Below are 20000 nucleotides of genomic sequence, written 5' to 3' on the forward strand. Positions count from 1 at the left end.
AGTCCTGGTCTAGTCCTGGTTTAGTCCTGGTCTAGTCCTGGTTTAGTCCTGGTCTAGTCCTGGTCTATTCCTGGTCCAGTCCTGGTCTAGTCCTACAGTAGTCTTGGTGTAGTTCTATTAGTCCTGGTTCTGTTCAGATTTAGGTTGCGTTCACACATGACCTGGTAGTCAAAGTTTGGTTGTCTTCTAGTCCTGGTTTAGTCCTGGTGTAATCTTGGTTTAGTCCTGGTTTAGTCCTGGTCTTGACCTGGTCCTACATTCTTCTACAGTCTTGGTGTAGTTTTATAAGTCCTGGTTCTGGTCAGACTTAGGTTGCATTCACACATATCCTGGTAGTCAAAGTTTGGTCCTTTTCTAGTCCTGGTTTAGTCCTGATTTACTTTTGGTCTAGTCCTGGTCTAGTCCTGGTTTAGTCCTGGTTTAGTCCCAGTTTTGATGTGGTCGACACTGGACAGTAAAGTTAATTCCTACTCCTTGTTTAGCCCTGGTTTAATCTTGGTTTAGTCTTATGTTAGTCTTGGTCTAGTCTCGGTTTACTTTTGGTCTAGTCCTGGTCTAATCCTGGTTTAGTCCTGGTCTAGTCCTGGTCTAGTCCTGGTTTAATCCTACATTAGTTTTGGTGTAGTCTTATTAGTCCTAGTTCTGTTTAGACTTAGGTTGTCCTGGTAGTCAAAGTTTGGTCGTCTTCTAGTCCTGGTCTAGTCCTGGTCTAGTCCCTGGTCTAGTGGTCCAGTCCTGGTCTAGTCCTGGTCTAGTCCTGGTTCAGTTCAGACCCAGCTTCACACATGTCACATCTGATCTGATTTCTTTCTGATTGTTTAAATCCGCGCAGGTTTTGACACGGAGAATTATGCAAAAAAAGGCAAAACTATGCGGCAAAGACAATCATTAAAAACAGAAAGTCAAAGCCGACGTACAAAACTTTTTCATTTATATTTTGTGTAAATAAAAACATTTTGTGTCATGTAAAAGCACCGCTGTGTGACAGAACGTGATGCGCTCCGTCCGCACCAGAAAACTAAGTATTTTTATTTCTTAGAAACCAGGAAGCCGCGCTCTGATTGGCTGTTCTTTGGCCGTCTAACCCAGTTTCACTTCAGCGTCAAGTGAACACATGTGGATTTAAACAGTTTGGTGACAGATTTGTGAGCACCAAGGACTCAGTTAAATAATTACTTCCTCATTTGTTATATTGTCAAGTTAGATTTACATGTTTTTTTTATATCTATATTGTACTTTCTCTTCCAAATGCAACCGTTAGTCCAAAAAAATACCATGTGTTAGTTTTGTTTTTTCAGTCCAGAATAAGGCGAATTTATCAAATTTTTATCGTGATTTCGATTTGTTTCTCCACTTTATTTATATGGCACATTTCACAAACAGTTTCCAAAGTGCTGCACAAACACATACTAATAAAAACAAGAATAATATAATGAAAAAATAAATGCTCAGATTGAATCATACTAGTCTTAAAATGAAAAAAAAAAAAAAAAAACAGTAAAATAAATAAGAGTGTGTCAAATTCAAATAATCGAGTTGAAACAAAAGCTTAACAAAGTTTATTTTAGGATATTTTTTAGTCCTGGTTTAATCTTTTTTTACATATAGAGATTGCAGAACAGCTGGATATTTACTTTATTTTGGACACATTTATGTTTTTTGCCTTATTTCATGTTCAAAGTTTGTTTTATACATCGCAAAACTGCTCTAAAGTTCATATTTGCAGCCGATATTTATTTTCAGTTTGAAAGTTTTGCGTAAATTATCAATAACAAAGTGTTCTGGGGTTTTTTTTGAGAGAGAGAAATGCTGAATAAATGTAGCCTGATTCATCGGATTTCACAAAAAACTCGGAATTGAGTGTTAAGCCCTGCAGTCTGAACGTAGACTTAGTTTGGTAGAAGACGTTTCGCAGCTCGTCCAAGTGAAGTGCAGCTGAAGAAGCAGCTTGGATGAGCTGCGAAACATCTTCAACCGAACTAAATTTTGTCCAGTCGACAAACTGAATTTTCTCCTCGCCGTACTGTGGAACATTTTAAGCCATGTAGTAATATCTCCATGGAGACAGTTAGGTAAAAATAAATCCTTTATTCAGGTTTTGGTTCCAACATAATACGACATGAACACGAGTACATGGACTTGGTTTGTATTTTTAAAAATCAGAAACTAATAATCGATTCTAAAACTGGAATCGAGACTAAATCCTTATTTTTTCGCAGGTATCGATACTAAAAAAGTCACATTCAGAGGACAGAACTGAACCTTTTGTGATGATCTCGAGCGTTAAACATCTCTAGTTGAACATCTCTTCATTTGAGGACAGACATTTCAAAAAGACGTGTAGAGAATTTCGCGGAAAGTTCAGATTTGACGCTCAAGAAGAACCGTGGGAAACCTGGACCTGAACCGAAGCACACAGTCTCCACAGAGCTGACACGTAAACCTGACGCCCCTGACGCCGCGGTCTGGGCCCGGAACAACACGGACACTTGAAACTTCGCGTCTTTAACAATGGAGAAGATTTTTATTTATAGAAGAGGAGTAAGACGACGAGTGTGCGGCGCAGTGATGTGGTGAGTCCTGGAGGTAACGAGGCTCGTTTGATGCATGAGTCACACAGAGTTTAACACGGAAACACGACACAGTGACGCTCAGCGCACAAAACAAGCACATAAACCAGGACTAAACCAGGAATAAAACAGGACTAAACCAGGACTAAAACAGGACTGAAAGGACTGAACCAGGACTAAACCAGGACTGAAACCAGGACTAAACCAGGACTAAAACAGGACTAAACCAGGACTAAAACAGGACTAAAACAGGACAGGACTAAACCAGGACTAAACCAGGACTGAACCAGGACTAAAACAGGAATAAAACAGGACTATAACAGGACTGAAGCAGGGCTAAAACAGGATTAAACTAGAGCTAAACAAGGACTAAATAAGGACTAAACCAAGACCAATGCAGGAATAAACCGGGGCTAAACCAGGACAAAACCAGGACTAAATAAAGAGTAAACCAGGACTAAACCAGGGCTAAACCAGGACTAAACCAGGGCTAAACCAGTGCTAAAGAAAAACTAAACTAGGACTAAACCAGGATTAAACCAGGTCTAGACCAGGACTAAACCAGGACTAAACAAGGGCTAAACCAGGACTAAACAAGGGATAAACAAGGACTAAACCAGGGCTAAACCAAGACTGAACCAGGACTGAACTAGGACTAAACCAGGACTGAACCAGGACTAAACCAGGACTAAACCAGGGCTAAACCAGGACTAAAGTAGGACAAAACCAAGACTAAACCAGGACTGAACCAGGGCTAAACCAGGTCTAAACAAGGATTAAACAAGGACTAAACAAGGACTGAACCAGGACTAAACCAGGACTAAACCAGGGCTAATCTAGGAGTAAACCAGGACTAAACCAGGACAAAATCAGGACTAAACTAGGACTGGACCAAGACTAAAATAGGACTGAACCAGGACTAAGACAAGAAAGAAAAAATTGTGAACTAAGTGGAGTTAGAAGTAATAGTAGTAGTCCTAATAGTAGTAGTAGTAATAGTAGTAGTAGTGTGGTTATTATATTGCCAGTACTTCTTTAACTACTATTACTTCACCCAAAATTATAAGAAGCAAATAAATAAATAAAGTTTCTCGTGAGTGTTGTAGAGCGCGGCTGCGTCAGGGAGCAGCGTTAAACTCCTGTACTGTGTTGTTTAAATCCACGTACACACATCTGCTGTCATCATGGGCCAAATATTAGACCTATAAAATATGTACCACCACGAGGGCGTTTAAGGAGAAGGGGGCAAAGACGGGAGCAGCACCTGGGCTCCTGTCTGCGCCCGTCCCGAAGGCGCCACGATCTCACCTAAAGCTCCGACATCACACAAACCCGACGCCTGCCAGTTTTAAGACGGGTTCCTCCTCAAAAAACAGACCTGGACTTGTGTTTTGTGTTTTGTTTCATATTTGAGTTACTTTATTATTAGTCTGTCTGCATCTCCAAAGCTCAAAACGCTCTGGTCCACCTTGTGATGTCATGAAGTTTGAGTTAAAGGTGGATTGTGTAGCTTTTCTGATGGTCCTTCAAATGCTTTTCCTCGAGTCTGATTCATCGGGCGGTTTCACTTTGTGGAAACCGTCTGACCTCGCAGCATTATGATTCGTTTGCTCGACTGTAAGCGGGTATTTTTTTATTCAACGTGACGTATATAATGAGTCAAATCCCGTAGGAAGAAGGACAATAACGTCTTTCCCCTTGATAAAATTCACCAAACATTCTCTTTGTTTTCCGGCTTTAAATCCTCGATCTGGGGAATTGTTGACAACACAGAATGTCTGGCTCTTCGCTGATTGGCTGGTTCCCGAACTAGCACTTCCGGGGTTTTTGCGAACCGTCTAGTGTATTCTGATTCCTGATCTAGTCGCTGGAGAGAAATGAAATTGAGCGGAGGCACTAGGTGGCACCAGCCTGGCTACTTTTCCCCATGGAGAATAGAGAAAAATGGCATTAAAACTTTCTATTTTCATGGAAACCACACAGGTAACAGCGCCCGAGCACGACACGCCCCAAAAGTCGCGCTAACTGGACGTCCCTGAGCAAATCCCGCGCCTCAGAAAAACTGTTGTGTCCTGTGTGTTATAAACTAGAGCTGCGTGGATGGGCTACTTTTTCATCTGCAACCGCACAAAACTCATCATCGGCCCTCTGTCCATTTGCAACCACAGTTTTTGACCAGTTTTCAAAACCGCACCCCCCCGCCATCCGCTTGGTCTCCTCCCATTTGCTCTGAGTTCAGAGTTTTTTATTTGAGTAGTGAAACTGGCACCCGCCCGAATTTAATAAAAATATAATTTTTCGTCACGTCATCCGCCCGACCCGCAGTTTACTTGTGGAGTCCGTGGCTGTAACCTCCATCCGCGCATCTCTATTATATACGTATATTATTTATCCGATATCTGATCGGAACATAACGTCCGAGTAGGGATCAAGTCTGCAGTCACGTGATCGGCGCCGATTTCTGATAATGTGATCGGATCGGGACATCCCTAATTTAGTATTTATTATTTATTAAATCGAATCGAATTGTTAGCTCACTGTATCGAGGTAAATATCGTATCGTGATATCGTATCGATGTATCGAGGTAAATATCGTATCGAGGTATATCGTATCGCCTATGTATCGTAGGGCCTATGTATCGAGGTATATCGTGGCTATGTATCGAGGTATGTATCGTATCGTATGTATCGTATCGTATGTATCGTATCGTATCGTGCCTATGTATCGAGGTAAATATCGTATCGTGGCCTATGTATCGAGGTATGTATTGTATCGTTGCCTATGTATCGAGGTAAATATCGTATCGTGGCCTATGTATCGAGGTAAATATCGTGGCCTATGTATCGAGGTATGTATCGTATGTATCGTATGTATGTATCGTAATATATCGTGGCCTATGTATCGAGGTAAATATCGTGGCCTATGTATCGAGGTAATATCGTATCGTGGCCTATGTATCGAGGTAAATATCGTGGCCTATGTATCGAGGTATGTATCTTATCAGCAACTTCTGAATGAATAAATGAACTGACCCCCAACCAAAAAGTTACACAGTGCAGCTTTAACAGCTCGTTTTACCTTTAGTTCAGTAGAGATAAAAAATTCTAAAGACTGAAATGATCCAAATGATTCTAGTGAAAATGTGTGGAGTTTAAAAAAAACAGTGGAGCACTTCCCGTAACACCACATGATGACATCACAAGGTGGAACGGCGCATTTTCAGTTTAAGTTAAGACGTTTTTTTTGTGTGTGAATGAAACAAAACTCAACTCCAGGTCTGTTTGCGATGAGGAAACTGCATTAGAAGAGAGAAAATAGTTTAATATCGGCCCTTTAAAATGTCCTAAAAAACACAGTATCCTTGTTATTTTTCCTGTGGGCCGTACTGGAAAATATCCCTTTAAACGCCACGCCCCTTTAAGTTTGTCCCATTTGGGAATATGGGTCAGGCAAAAATAAACAGTGAGCAGCTAAAGGGAGAAAAGTTGGATTTGGGATAATAGGAGTGGGCCAGTGTTCACATTAAAGACAGTTACTATAATTGGACTCATTATAAACAATTACGCTGAATTTAAAACTCACTGGAGCTTTTATTCTGTTAAACACGACTATTTTTGTCTCGGAATATTCGCCCGACTTGTGCAAACTCGTACCAAACCGAGCGGACTTAAGACTTTTTGGCGTTGGAATTTGACACACTTTAATATAATCTACATTTACGCTCATTTAACTCTTTAAATAAATCAGATTTTGTGTTAAAGCTGCACTGTGTCACTTTTCTCTATGGAGGGTCTGATTATTTTTTGTCACCATGATGATTTAATTGGTTGGTTTAAAATGTTTTGCAATATTAAAGTGTTGAACTTGACTATCTCCATGGAAACAATTGATTACTGTTACTTTTACCGCTCCAACTACAGTACTAGAACTGTTACTACAAGTACTACAATTACTGCAACTAAAAGTACAACTAACTACTTAAGTAACTACTACTACTACAAAACCTCTACTACTACTGCAGTGATTACGTCCTACTACTACTACTTCAGAATTTTAATTACTATACTTTTACCGTAAATTTGTAACTCCTGTAACTACTACTACTACTACTACTACTACTACTACTACTAGAACATCTACTACTTCAGCAGTTACTACAAGTGCTACTTACACTACTACCATTACATCTTCATTTTTATAATTTTACACACTACTACAACAACAACTACTACTACTACTAGTACTACTACTACTACTACTACTACTACTACTACTACTACTACTACACTGCTGCTGCTGCTACAAGTGCTACTACTATGCTACCAATACAAGTACTACAAGTACTGCTACTACAAAACCTCTGCTACTGCAGCAATTACAAGTGCCACGTCCTACTACTACTAATATTATTACTTCAGTATTTAAATTACTGTACTTTAAACTTCTTTTTACTATTACTAATACTACTACAGTTACAACTACTAGTAATAGAACATGTACTACTTCAGCAATTACTACAAGTGCAACTTACCCTACTACTACCATTACAACATCTTTTGTTGTTATAATTTTACACACTACTACTACTACTACTACTACAAGTGCTACTACTATGCTACCAATACAAGTACTACAACTAGTGCAATTAAAAGTACAATTACCACAAGTACTACTACTACAGAACCTCTACTACTGCAGATTATGTCCCACTGTTACTAATACTACTACTTCACAATTTTAATTATTATACTTTTATTGCTACTACTGCTACTACCACTACTACTGCTATTATTGCTACTACTACTACTACCACTATTACTACTACTACTGCTACTACTACTACTACTACTACTACTACTACTACTACTACAACTACTAGGACATCTACTACTGCAACAAATACTACAAGTGATACTTACACTACTACTATTACAACATCTTAATTTTCATAATTTTACACAATACTGCAACCTCTACTACTACTACTACTACTACTACTACTACTACTACTACTACTGCAATTACTGTGAGTGCTACTGTCCACTACTACTACTACTACTACTACTACTACTACAATACCCACAAAATTAACTTGAAACTTAAAATACCTTCATTTTTTAAATATTTTTACACAATACTACTACTACTACTACTACTGCTACTGTAGCAATTACTACAAATGCTACTTCCACTACTACTACTACTATTACAATACCCACAACAGTAACTAAAAATACCTTCAAAGCGCCTTCATTTTTATCATTTTACTCCATAATTACTCGGTATCCTGCTGCTACTGCCTCTGCACATGACTGTTATACGCCGGCGCTTTTTAACTCCAGCCCGGTGTTAAAGGACGATCCGCCCGGACTCATCCCGGAGTTAATAATAGTTTTGAACGTTTTAAAATAGTGGCGTTTGGTTTTTGTTGTGGTCCGCCCCCCCCCCCGGCAGAGACCACCGCAGTTATAATGACACACAGAGGAAATACGGCGTGAACGCTCTGACGGGACTGTGCCACCGCCGCGATCCTTGTTTCACTTTTTTTGTATTTTATTTGAGCATTAAAATAGAAACGTCGAGGCTGATTTTATTTAGTCTCGGAGCCGTGGTCGTGTTTTTATTGGTGAAGTCATGGTTTAGTCCTGCGGCTTTAATCCGGACTCATTTATATAGGATTTATACTGTGGTCAAGTTTGGACACAAGAAAATCTGTTTTTTCCTACGCAAGGATTATTTTGGACTTTTTTATAAATGGGCTGTAGGGCAGATAAAAAAGGATTAAACCAGGACTAAACCAGGACTAAACTAGGACTAAACCTAGATTAAAAACCAGGACTAAACCAGGATTAAACCAGGACTAAACTGGGACTGAACCGGGACTAAACTAGGACTAAACCAAGACTAAAAACCAGGACTAAACCAGGATTAAACCAAGACTAACCCAAGATTAAACCAGGACTAAACCAGGATTAAACCAGGATTAAACCAAGACTAACCCAAGATTAAACCAGGACTAAACCGGACTAAGCCAGGATTAAACCAAGACTAACCCAAGACTAAAAACCAGGACTAAATTAGGATTAAACCAGGATTAAACCAGAGCTAAACCAGGACTAAACCAGAATTAAACCAGGGTTAAACTAAGACTAAACCAGGATTAAACCAGGACTAAACCAGAACTAAACCAAGACAGAACTAGGACTAAACCAGGACTAAACCAGGACAGAACCAGGTCTAAACCAGGATTAAACCAGAGCTAAACCAGGACTAAACCAAGACTAAACCAGGACAGAATCAGGTCTGAACCAGGACTAAACGAGGACTAAACCAGAACTAAACTAAGACTAAACCAGGTCTGCAGCAGGTTTAAACCAGGACTGAAGACTACATTTGTCAGTACAGATTTATTGTAGCTCTTGAGGTCAGAATAAATCTGCTCTGTTCTGTCCGTTTGTAATTAAATAAAACGCATTTTAAAACGTCATTTTATGCCAAATAAAGTTTTTAGATCATCTGAAAACTCAATAAATATACAAAATAGATTTAAAGAGCACATTTTCAGGAGTCTGTGATCAGTCTGAGCATTTGTGGTTCTGTTTAGGAGTTTGATTTTCAACAAAAAGGTGAAAGTGACTGAAAAACTGTTACGCTAATGCTAATGCTAATGCTAATGCTAACTAGCTTAGATCCGTAATGTTATTTAAGTGGGACTTGTTTTAGTTTAGTTTTAGTTCAACACTTTAATGGGAATAAAAACGTTATAATTTTTCAGGTTTAGTTTATTTTTTTTTAGGTTTAGTTAAAACAAAAGTCAGATTAATGTTTTATTAGCGTAACAGAGCTTCAGACAGAGCAGTGCATCCAGTTAGCATCACACAATCAGTATATGTTGTTCCACAGGAATAAACCAGGACTAAACCAGGACTAGACTAGAACTAAACCAGGACTAGACTAGAACTAAACCAGGACTAGACTAGAACTAAACCAGGACTAGACCAGAACTAAACCAGGACTAGACCAGGACTAAACCAGGACTAGACCAGGACTAAACCAGGATTAAACCAGGACTAAATGAGGACTAGAGCAGAACTAAACAAGAACTAGACCAGGACTAGAGAGAGATTAAACTAGAACTAGACAAGGACTAGACCAGGACTCAACAAGGACTGAACCAGAACTAAACAAGGACTAGATCAGGACTAAACAAGGACTAGATTAGGACTCAACAAGGACTAGACCAGGACTAAACGAGAATTAAACCAGAACTAAGCCAGGACTAAACCAGGACTAAATGAGGACTAGAGCAGAACTAAACAAGAACTAGACCAGGACTAGAGAGAGATTAAACTAGAACTAGACAAGGACTAGACCAGAACTAAACAAGGACTAGACCAGGACTCAACAAGGACTGAACCAGAACTAAACAAGGAATAAACCAGAACTAAACCAGGACCAGACTAGAACTAAACCAGGACTAAACAAGGATTAGACCAGAACTAAACCAGGATTAAATCAGGACTAAACCAGGACTAAACCAGGACTAGACCAGGACTAGACCAGGACTAAACAAGGACTAAACCAGGACTAGACCAGAACTAAACCTAAACCAGACTAGGACCAGACAAGGACTAGATAAATACTAAACAAGAACTAGACCAGGACCAAATGATTCAAAGTTTCTGCAGTATTTAAGAATTTTATTAAGACGTTTTTTATGCTTTTATAAACACATTTTGTAATAATCATAAAATCTTAATAGTTTTGTAAAAAAAATTAAAAAAAAAATCCCAAAGCGGGTTTTTATTTTGACTGACAAACTTGTCTAGAACATCTCCTAACTTCTGGATCTGGGACTAAACCAGGATCTGAACCAGGACCACGTGGGCTCTGCGGTCTGGACTTGGAAGAGCCGGACTTTCCTTGAACCGCCTAGACCCGGTGAACCCCGAGCTTTGTGCACACACAAGAGGAGCTCTCACATTCCAGCTGTGGAGCGAGGCGGCCAATCGGGACGCGGGCCCGGGGGTTTGGACCAATGGGAGGCCGGGACGGGAGGGAGGGGGCGGGGCTTGCGGACAGCTGGGGAACAGGGTTTGAATGGAGCAGTTTAGGCAAAAGTTATGGTGAAAAATGATGTGAAAACCAAAGGAAACGGAGGATTGTTTTGGAATGAGAGGAGAGGGAGGGAGACGGAGAGGAGAGGACTAAACCAGGATTAAATCAGAATCAGACTTGGACTAAAACTGGACTGAAAAAAGGACCGACTGGCTCTAATCAAAATAACTGACACAACCAGGAGGAAAACAACATTAGAAAGAAAAAGAAGAAGTACTAGAAGTAAAAGTGATAGAAGTAGTAGTAGTAGTAATGGTAGTAATAGAAGTAGTGTTAGTAGTAGTAGGACTAAATCAGGACTTAACCAGCACTAAATACTCAAGTATAAATAGTAGTGGCAGTAGTAATAGTAAAAGTGATAGTAGTGGTGGTAGTAGTAGTAGAAGTAGTAATAGTAGTATAATAATAATAATAGCAGTAGTGATAGTACTAGTGAAAGTAATAGTAGCAGCAATAGCAGTAGTAGAAGTAGTAGTAGCAGCAGTACTAGTAATAGTAGTAGTAGTAGTAGTAGTAGTAGGAGTGAAAGTAGCAGTAGTAGTGATGGGAGTAGTAGTAGTAGTAGTAGTGATAGTTGTAGTAGTAGTAGCAGTAATAGTGATAGTATAAGTAGTAGTAGTAGCTTTAATAGTAGTAGTAGAAGAAGTAGTAGCAGTAATAGTGTGGGGTGATAGTTGTAGTAGTAGTAGTAATAGTGATAGTAAAAGTTGTAGTAGTAGTAGCAGTAGTAGTAGTAGTAGTAGTAGTAGCAGTAACATAAGTAGTAGTAGAAGTAGTAGTAGTAGTAGTAGTAGTAGTAGTAGTAGTAGTAGTAGCAGTAACATAAGTAGAAGTAGTAGTAGTAGAAGTAGTAGTAGTAGTAGCAGTAACATAAGTAGAAGTAGTAGTAGTAGCAGTAATAGTAGTAGTAGCAGTACTAGTGATAGTAGTAGGAGTGATGAAAGTAGTAGTAGTAGCAGTAGTAGAAGTAGTAGTAGTAAGTAGTAGTAGAAGTAGTAGTAGTACAAGTAGTAGTGATAGTAGTAGTCGCTGGCTAACATAAGTATCAGTAGCAGTAGTCACCGTAGCAGTAACAGTAGTAGTAGCAGTAACATAAGTAGTACATAAGTATTAGCAGTAAATGGGCCAGACGTGTGAAAAAAAAAGTAATTTTCAGATTATAACGTTTTTATTCCCATTAAAGTCATTTTAAAACTAAAAAAGTCGATGGGAAAAAGTGAAAAATCTCCTCCAACGGACTTTGAACTCATGACTAAACCCAAAACACAATCACTCATGACTACAATGGTCCACCTCTGCTTTGGATTAGAAAACCACAAAACATCATCTTTTTTTTACAGACCAGAGACCAGACCAGGGACCAGACCAGGGACCAGACCAGAGACCAGACCAGAGACTAGACCTGGTCCAAGCCTCGGTCTAGAGAAGCTCTTCATTTAGACCAAAACCACAACAGACACGGGTTGAATCAGAGACAGGAATAAACTTAAGATGTGAGCAGTTCAAACCTGACTGAGGACACAGATTATGGTTCAAATACACAAAACAATGAGGACGATACAGCCAAGACAAACCAACACTGCATTTATGAATGAACTGGTTTAGAAAGTGGTTTAAAACACTTATATTTAAGATGCACTGTGTAACTTTTTTGGCGTGGTCTGTCTGTCTCCATGGAAACACTTTCTTAACATATCTCTTGTATTTTTTTTTTGCGATTTTTAATTACACGTGTTTTTATTGCTCAAAAATACACTGGAACACATAAATACATACATCTTTCCACAGATCTGAGCTGTAACATGGTCACGTGGGGCTGACCTCCTCGTCTAATGCCGCACTTCGGAACATTCTAAGCAAAGAAAAGTTGAGACGAGCCAACAGCAGCCCCTCCACTATTAAAGTTAAAGAAGTGAATAGGGATGTAACGATAACCGAAATACCGTGATATCGTATCGTCAAAGTTCTCACAATTTTTTTAGTTTTAGAAGATTAGAACCTTTTAATGATTCTATATTTTTAAAAATGTGTGGACCGGAATTGTCCAACTACTTTCTGTCACTGGCATAAAGTGGTTTCAGTACTATTGTTTATCGAAAATTATTTCTCTGTAGCGATATTTCGTGTTTCAGGACTAAACCAGGACTAAACAAGGACTAGACCGGCACCAAACCGAGTCTAGACCAGGACTAAAACGTAAACTTGATTTTATCCTTATTTAAACATGTCTCTTCTAACAATAATATCGTGGACCATCACAATATATCGAATCACAAGTCTCTTTGCTTAAATAAAGAGTTATGGTGCAGCAATAGATAAAAAAGACAGAGAACTACATAGACCATGATCCTTTGCTCCATTTCAGTGCAGACGACAAGAAGAAATAACAGTTCTAACACTTTTAATTCCTAGTTCTTCGGATTAAGTCTTGTCAAGGCGTTTTAAAAGGAAAAAATAGGATATTCAATTTTGTTTGCCTCCACAAAATATCGCAATAATATCGTACCGTGAGATATATATATCGTGAAAATATCGTACGGAGAGATTTTGATATCGTTACATCTCTAACCGTGAGCCTCCCCACCTTATCGTGAGCTTTCCCACGGTATTGCAATAAATATCGTACCGTGAGGTTCATACCGTGACAATATCGTATCGTGAAACTTGGATATCGTTACACCCCCTTCCAATCGCTGCTGTTTGTTCGTGACGTAAACTGGTATATGAAGCTTTTCCCAAATCCCGTAGGAAGAAGGGCAATAACGTCTTTCCCCTTGATAAAATTCACCAAACATTCTCTTTGTTCCGGCTTTAAATCCTCGATCTCGGGAATCGTCACCAACACAGAATGTCTGACTCTTCTGTGATTGGCTGGTTCCCGAACTCGGCGGCGGGGGAAGAAACAGATTTTTATAAAGCGCAAAAATACAGGAATCCGAAATGCAGAGACAATTTACGGACAAGGAAGTGATTTTTCTGACAGTTTAAACCTTAATTTAACGAAATAACTGTGTGTTGTTTATTTGTCTTAGAACATTAGAACCTTTTAATGATTCTATATTTTTTAAAATGTGTGGACCGGAATTATCCAACTACTGTATTTTCTACACTATCGCTCCAGAGTCGCACCAGTCAAAAAATGCGCAATGAAGAACAAAAGAAACATATATAAGCACCGGAGTATAAGTCGCACTTTTTGGGGAAATGTATTTTATAAATTTAGAGACCAGGAACCGACATTTCATCACGAAAGTCAAGTTGTAGTAATAAGAACAGAAGAGAGAACAACAGACTGTTAACGTCACATATTTCACAGTTCTTCAGATAAACTATAACATAAACAACAGAACAGAACAAGTTTAACCAAACTCTCCATCTCACTCCAAATCACTAAATCCGTTCAATTCTTCATCCTCGGTGTCACTTCTGAACAACTCCGGAGGTAAACAGAGCGACGCAAACTCTTCTGTGTCGCTGTCGTCAGACTCAGCGTCAGTTCCAGTTAGAATTATTCGGGCCTTTCTGAATCCCGACAGGATGGTTTCGGTGTCACTGAAGTCCAGGTTTTGTCCATCCATCCAGTGACTTCAGGAAAGTTTCACGATGCATCCGCCCAGTTTCCGTGAAGTTGTGTTCTCCATTCCCGCTTTCCGTCAATCCCTCACAAGTTTTTCGCTCACTCCGAACTTTCTTTCTGCTGCTCGATTCACATTTTCTGCTGAATATTTCACTACTAGGGTGCGAAGTGACAGTGGTACAGGAGTAATAGTAGTACCAGATACTGACACACAGGCCTAGAGCGCCCTCTCGCGGCCATCAGTCTGAAAATTTTAATATTTAAGTCGCACCGGAGAATAAGTCGCAGGAAACACACAAACCATGAAAAAAGTGCAACTTATAGTCTGAAAATTACGGTACTTAGTGTCAATGGCATTAAGTCGTTTCAATATCATTTCTAAATATTTTTCTGTAGCTTCTGTAGCAGGACTAAAACAGGACTAAACAAGGACTAGTCCAGGACCAAACCGAGTCTCAGGACTAAAACTTAAACTTGATTTTATCCTTATTTAAACATGTCTCTTGGCGTTAACCTTTTCTTTCTAACAATGTGAAGAATGCTGCTCCGGGACCTGGTTTAAGGACAGCTCTGCGTGGTGTCTGTAAATGAACGGGAGCGTCACCACAGAATCCCACAAAGTCCCACAATGCACCGCTCCAAACACACGCGACATGTGACAATTTTAACTTTAATCTCCGTCCTTAACCATCCGTATAAGTATGTGAGCTGGGGTGTATTTAGGCGTGGTGGTTTTACCCCGGTCTGACCCCATTAAGTTTAAGTTCAGACCTTAAAAACGCTTATTTATAATTCATCCTTTACGGCCTACGGTGCATTCTCTCAGTTCTTTGCCTGGAATGTTCCGCAGTGTGTCATTAAACGTATAGAGCACATTTTTATTTGAATTCTTGCTGTGAGCGGAGTCAGTTATTTGGCAAAACAAAGCAAAGAAATTTACTGAAGTATCAACAGAATAACTGAATATTTGGCACAAAATAAAACAGGATACAACTTTTTTTTGAAAATACAAAAATAGGGACGAATACTACTGCAATTATTACTACTATTACTAACTATTACTGTTACTACTACTGCTACTGCTGCTACTACTTCTACTACTACTACTGCTACTACTACTACAACTAGTACTGCTACTTCTACTACTACTGCTACTACTACTACTACTACTGCTACTAGTACTGCTACTACAACTAGTACTGCTACTACTACTACTACTACTACTACTACTGCTACTACTGCTGCTATTACTACTATTACTACTACTACTGCTACTACTACTACTACTATACTGCTACTACTGCTGCTACTACTGCTGCTACTAGTACTGCTACTACTACTACTACTTCTGCTACTGCTACTACTAGTAATAGTACTACTGTTACTACTGCTACTACTATTTCTACTACTACTACTACTACTGCTACTAGTACTGCTATTACTACTAGTACTGCTACTACTACTACTACTGCTGCTACTACTATTACTACTGCTGCTACTACTACTATTGGTACTACTACTATTACAACAACAACTACTTCTGCTACAAATACTGCTACTGCTACGGAAAGTACTACATCAATACTACAAATTTATAATAATAATAATAAAGCATTATTCTTATAAAGCACTTTTCCAGACGCTCAAAGTCACTTTACAGTTTAAAACTCAATCGTGGTAAGACACTCTTGTAGCCACAGCTGCCCTGGGACAGACTGACAAAAGCGAGGCTGCCAATCGGCACCATCGGCTCCTCTGACACCAACACAAACACACACACACAAACACACACACACCACTGTCATACCGACACTGGCGCCTCACTGTGGCACCAACTACTACTACTACTACTACTACTACTACTACTACTACTACTACTACTACTACTACTACTACTTGATCATTTAATAAACAAAGAAAAAAACTGCGACTACTTCTGATCAAACCTGGGATAAAATTAGTTACACATTGACCATAACACTGTAATAAACCAGGTATAACTTTATTTAAACTAAACTTTGAGTATTTTTACCGACGAGTTACAGATCTGAAAGTTTAAAGGCTCCTGATCTGTTTTGTGGTTTTGCGTTTTTGCGTTTTGTTGTTAATGAGAGACCGGGGTGAAGGTGATGACCGGGTTCAGAGCGTGAGAACTAAACCAGCTGAGCAGACAGTTACGGGTCCAGGTGTCCTCTCCAAAGCCGCACTGTGGGACTTCGCCGCTTGTTTCCATGGAGTTTTTTTTGCGAAATGCGTCTATAAAAGCAGCAAAAAAAGCCCGAAATCTGAGCTGAACTTCATTTTTATACATGTTTGCACAGATCTAAACTACAGGGTTAGCAGCTTTTATAGAGATGTTGTTTGAGCAGGAAATTACGGTACTTAAAAAATTACAGATTTGCTAATTGCATCCATTTAATTTGACGTTTTAATTCGACAGAGATTGATCTTGCAGCCCTAAACGAGACCTATGCATCTATCTCCATGGAAACAAGCAGACGATACGGTAAAATAAAAATAAATTACCATTACTTTAAAATAATATTACAGTACAACAGTTTTACATGAAAGTTTTACGTGAAAATTATTATAAAAGGTTAAATTAACACTTTATTAATCCCTACTGACGAATTAACACCAATAATGTATGTTTTTTTTAAAGTTAATAACAGGGATGTAACGATATGCAAATCTCTCGGTACGATATTATCACGATACGCATCTCACGGTACGATATTTATTGCAATATTTGGTGTTATTTATTATTTTTTTCTGTCATAATCCGAAGAATTCAAGTCAAAAATACAGATGTAGCAATAACTGAAATATCGTGATATCGTATCGTCAAAGTTCTCACAATAATATCGTGGGCCGTCACAATATATCGAATTACAAGTCTCAGTACGATATTATCACGATATGTAGCTCACGGTACGATATTTATTGCGATATTTTGGAGATAGGAACCTTTTTAGCTTTTAAAATAGCCACCTTGACAAAATATTGGTGTTATTTATTATTATTTCCGTCATAACCCAAAGAATTAGAAACAATTTGTAAAAAAAAAAAAAACAAGTAAAAAGAGGGATGTAACAGACAAATCGTGATATCATAACGTCAAAGTTCTCACAATAATATCATGGGCTGTCACAATATATCAAAATTACAAGTATTTTTTTCTTAAATTAAGAGTTATGGGGCAGAAAAACAGAGGGAACTACATAGACCATGATCCTTTGCTCCGTTTCAGTGCAGACAACAAGAAGAAATAACAGTTCTAACACTTTTAAGTCCTGTCAAGGCATTTTAAGAGGAAAAAGTTGCATATTAACAGTTTTGTCCACAAAATATCGCAATAAATATCGTACCGTGAGATGTATATTGTGAAAATATTACGTAAATATTGTGAGATTTGAATATTGTTATACCCCTAAGCGTGAGCCTCCCCTCTATATCATGAGCGTTCCCACGATATCGCAATAAATATCGTACCATGAAACTTGGATATCGTTACACCTCTTCATGTCGTCTGCGCTGAAATTAATCATGGGATATGTAGTTTCCGATGTTTATAAGATGTTCCTACTATGAAACCTGCATTTAAGCAAAGGAACTTGTAATGTAATTCGATATATTGCGACAGCCCACGATATTATTGTGAGACTTTTGACGATACGATATCACGATATTTCGGTTATTGTCACATCCATATGTTTTACTTGAAATTTTGGGATTATGACGGAAATAAATCACACCAACATTTCATGTCTTGGTATTTTAAAAGCAAAAAAGTGTCCTATCTCTAAAATATCGCAATAAATAAAGTTTGGCTTCTGCAAAAATACAAAAATGTGAAGTTTAAGTGCAATTAAAGGTCAAATATTACACAAAACTGACTCTTGTGAGGTTTAGGTCGTGTTTAGGTTGTGTTTTGTATCTTTATTATTAATCTGTCTACATCTCCAAAGCTCGAAACGCTCTGTTCCACCTCGTGACGTCATGAAGTGGTAGTTTTACCTTTAGTCCAGTGGAAATTTTCCCGTTTTGAGCAAATCTGCATGGTTTGTGTGTAAAACATGCGAGAATGAAACAAACAAACAAAAAAAAAACACAACTCGAGGTGCGTTGGTGACGAGGAAACGACATTAGAACAGAAAATTGCGTATAACATGGGGCCCTTTAAAGTGAAATGTCAGTGAGCGTTTTATGGCAAAAGGGAAGCGACGATGACAGCCTGAAAACCACAGCGCGGCCGTGTTTATACGTACAGTGTTATATTATTCAAGTGTAAATAAACTAGAGAGTTAAATGAATGAGTCCGCCCGGATCTGACCAGGATGTGGGTCCCGGGATGACCACGCCCACGGCACGTCCAAAGTAACCATTACGCACAGAGGAGAAATTACATTATGTTTGCTTTACACTTAAGTTTTTACATTATACTAAGTCCGTTATTTACACTACTCCATATAACATCCCGGGTGATAGGCTTTGTCATTTTTTATCAGTGTTTTGAGTCATTTTTAAAAGCGACATCTGCTAAAATATGAACAAAATTGGCACAAAATAAGACGTGCTGCAACATTTTTTTAAATAAATACTAAAGAAACTACGTGAACTGTTTAATTTGGGATTGCAAAAGTGCAAAGGAGCTAAAACTAGGTCAAATATTACAAGCAAGCATGAGTTCAAATAATGGTTAACAATTATTAAAAAAAAGTCCACGAACAAAAGTATGCATCGTTTTGCGTAAAAAACGTGAAGTGTCATCATTTTAACACCAAACAAAGCAGGAAAAAACACTGCAAATATTCATCTCAAATCGTCAAAACCAGGACTAAACAATGAAAAAGAAACGTAAAACCAGCAGGTAGGTTAACACACGCAAGAAAGAACGTAATGAGTGCAGTTTGCGTAAAAAAAAACGAAATATGCGCCCGAACTTGGACGCGATTTCCACCTAGATTCAACAGGTTGGATCCGAGCGAAGACGAGCCCAAACCAACGCGAAATTACTGCAAAAAACTGCGGCAAAATCTCAAATTAACCCGGTGTTTTTACATGCAAGGTTTACGTCTTAACCCCGCATGCCGCGCGTTTATTGTCAAATCGTGTATTATTATTTTTTTTATTTTTTTTTTTTTACGTACCACGTTTGACAGAAAATCTCCATCCAGTTCTTCTAGGTCCAACAGGTTGCTGCTTACGGATGGGTACAGTTTATCTGCCGCTAAACTCTCCAAAATAGCGTCCATTTTGGTACGTTTTGCGTCGTTTTCTCCAAAAAAAAAAAAAAAATGCGTGTGCGTCTGCTATGATCCGGTAGAGGAGCGGTGTGTTTTCACATCCTTGGCCGATGCTGGTGCGTGTGTGAGCGGGCAGGGGGGAGAGTGGTGTGCCGCCGTCAGAGCTCCATCCCCAGCTGATTCTGTGCGTCTGAGCCGTGCGTCCCGGCGTTACGCACGAATCAATGAATATTCACGTAAACCACGCCCCCTCCCCCACCCGCCGCCGTCGTCTTCAGCGTGACGCCCCCCGACCATCGCGACAGACGCAGAGACGTCCAGAGATTCTAGAAGTTTAAGGTTAGTCATAAAATTCAGGTATTTTCTCCTGTAAATCTGGATTTTACACTTTTATTAAATATTTAGTGAATAATATTTGAAAAGTAAAAGGCCCAGTTGTAAGATGAGTAGCAAAATTACCCCAGTACTACTACTACTACTACTACTAC

The 20000-nt window shown here is 38.9% G+C and overlaps 1 protein-coding gene across 2 annotated transcripts in view; it reads right to left on the bottom strand.

Annotated features, from left to right (window-relative positions):
- creb3l1 (cAMP responsive element binding protein 3-like 1) overlaps positions 1-20000 on the bottom strand; it is a 62137-nt gene that overhangs the window by 32534 nt on the left and 9603 nt on the right. Inside the window, exon 1 of one of the 2 annotated variants that reach the window (XM_055164260.1) lies at positions 19417-19687. The exons of the other annotated variant lie outside the window; for it this stretch is intronic. Coding sequence (XP_055020235.1) covers positions 19417-19521 — 105 coding nt within the window. The 5' untranslated portion in view covers positions 19522-19687. Of the gene's footprint in view, positions 1-19416; positions 19688-20000 lie in introns of those variants that run through there. 2 annotated transcript variants of the gene reach the window in all.

The sequence above is a fragment of the Boleophthalmus pectinirostris genome, unplaced genomic scaffold (genome assembly GCF_026225935.1).
Source record: "Boleophthalmus pectinirostris isolate CB_2022bp ecotype Guang Dong unplaced genomic scaffold, ASM2622593v1 HiC_scaffold_11, whole genome shotgun sequence".
NCBI lineage: Eukaryota > Metazoa > Chordata > Actinopteri > Gobiiformes > Gobiidae > Boleophthalmus > Boleophthalmus pectinirostris.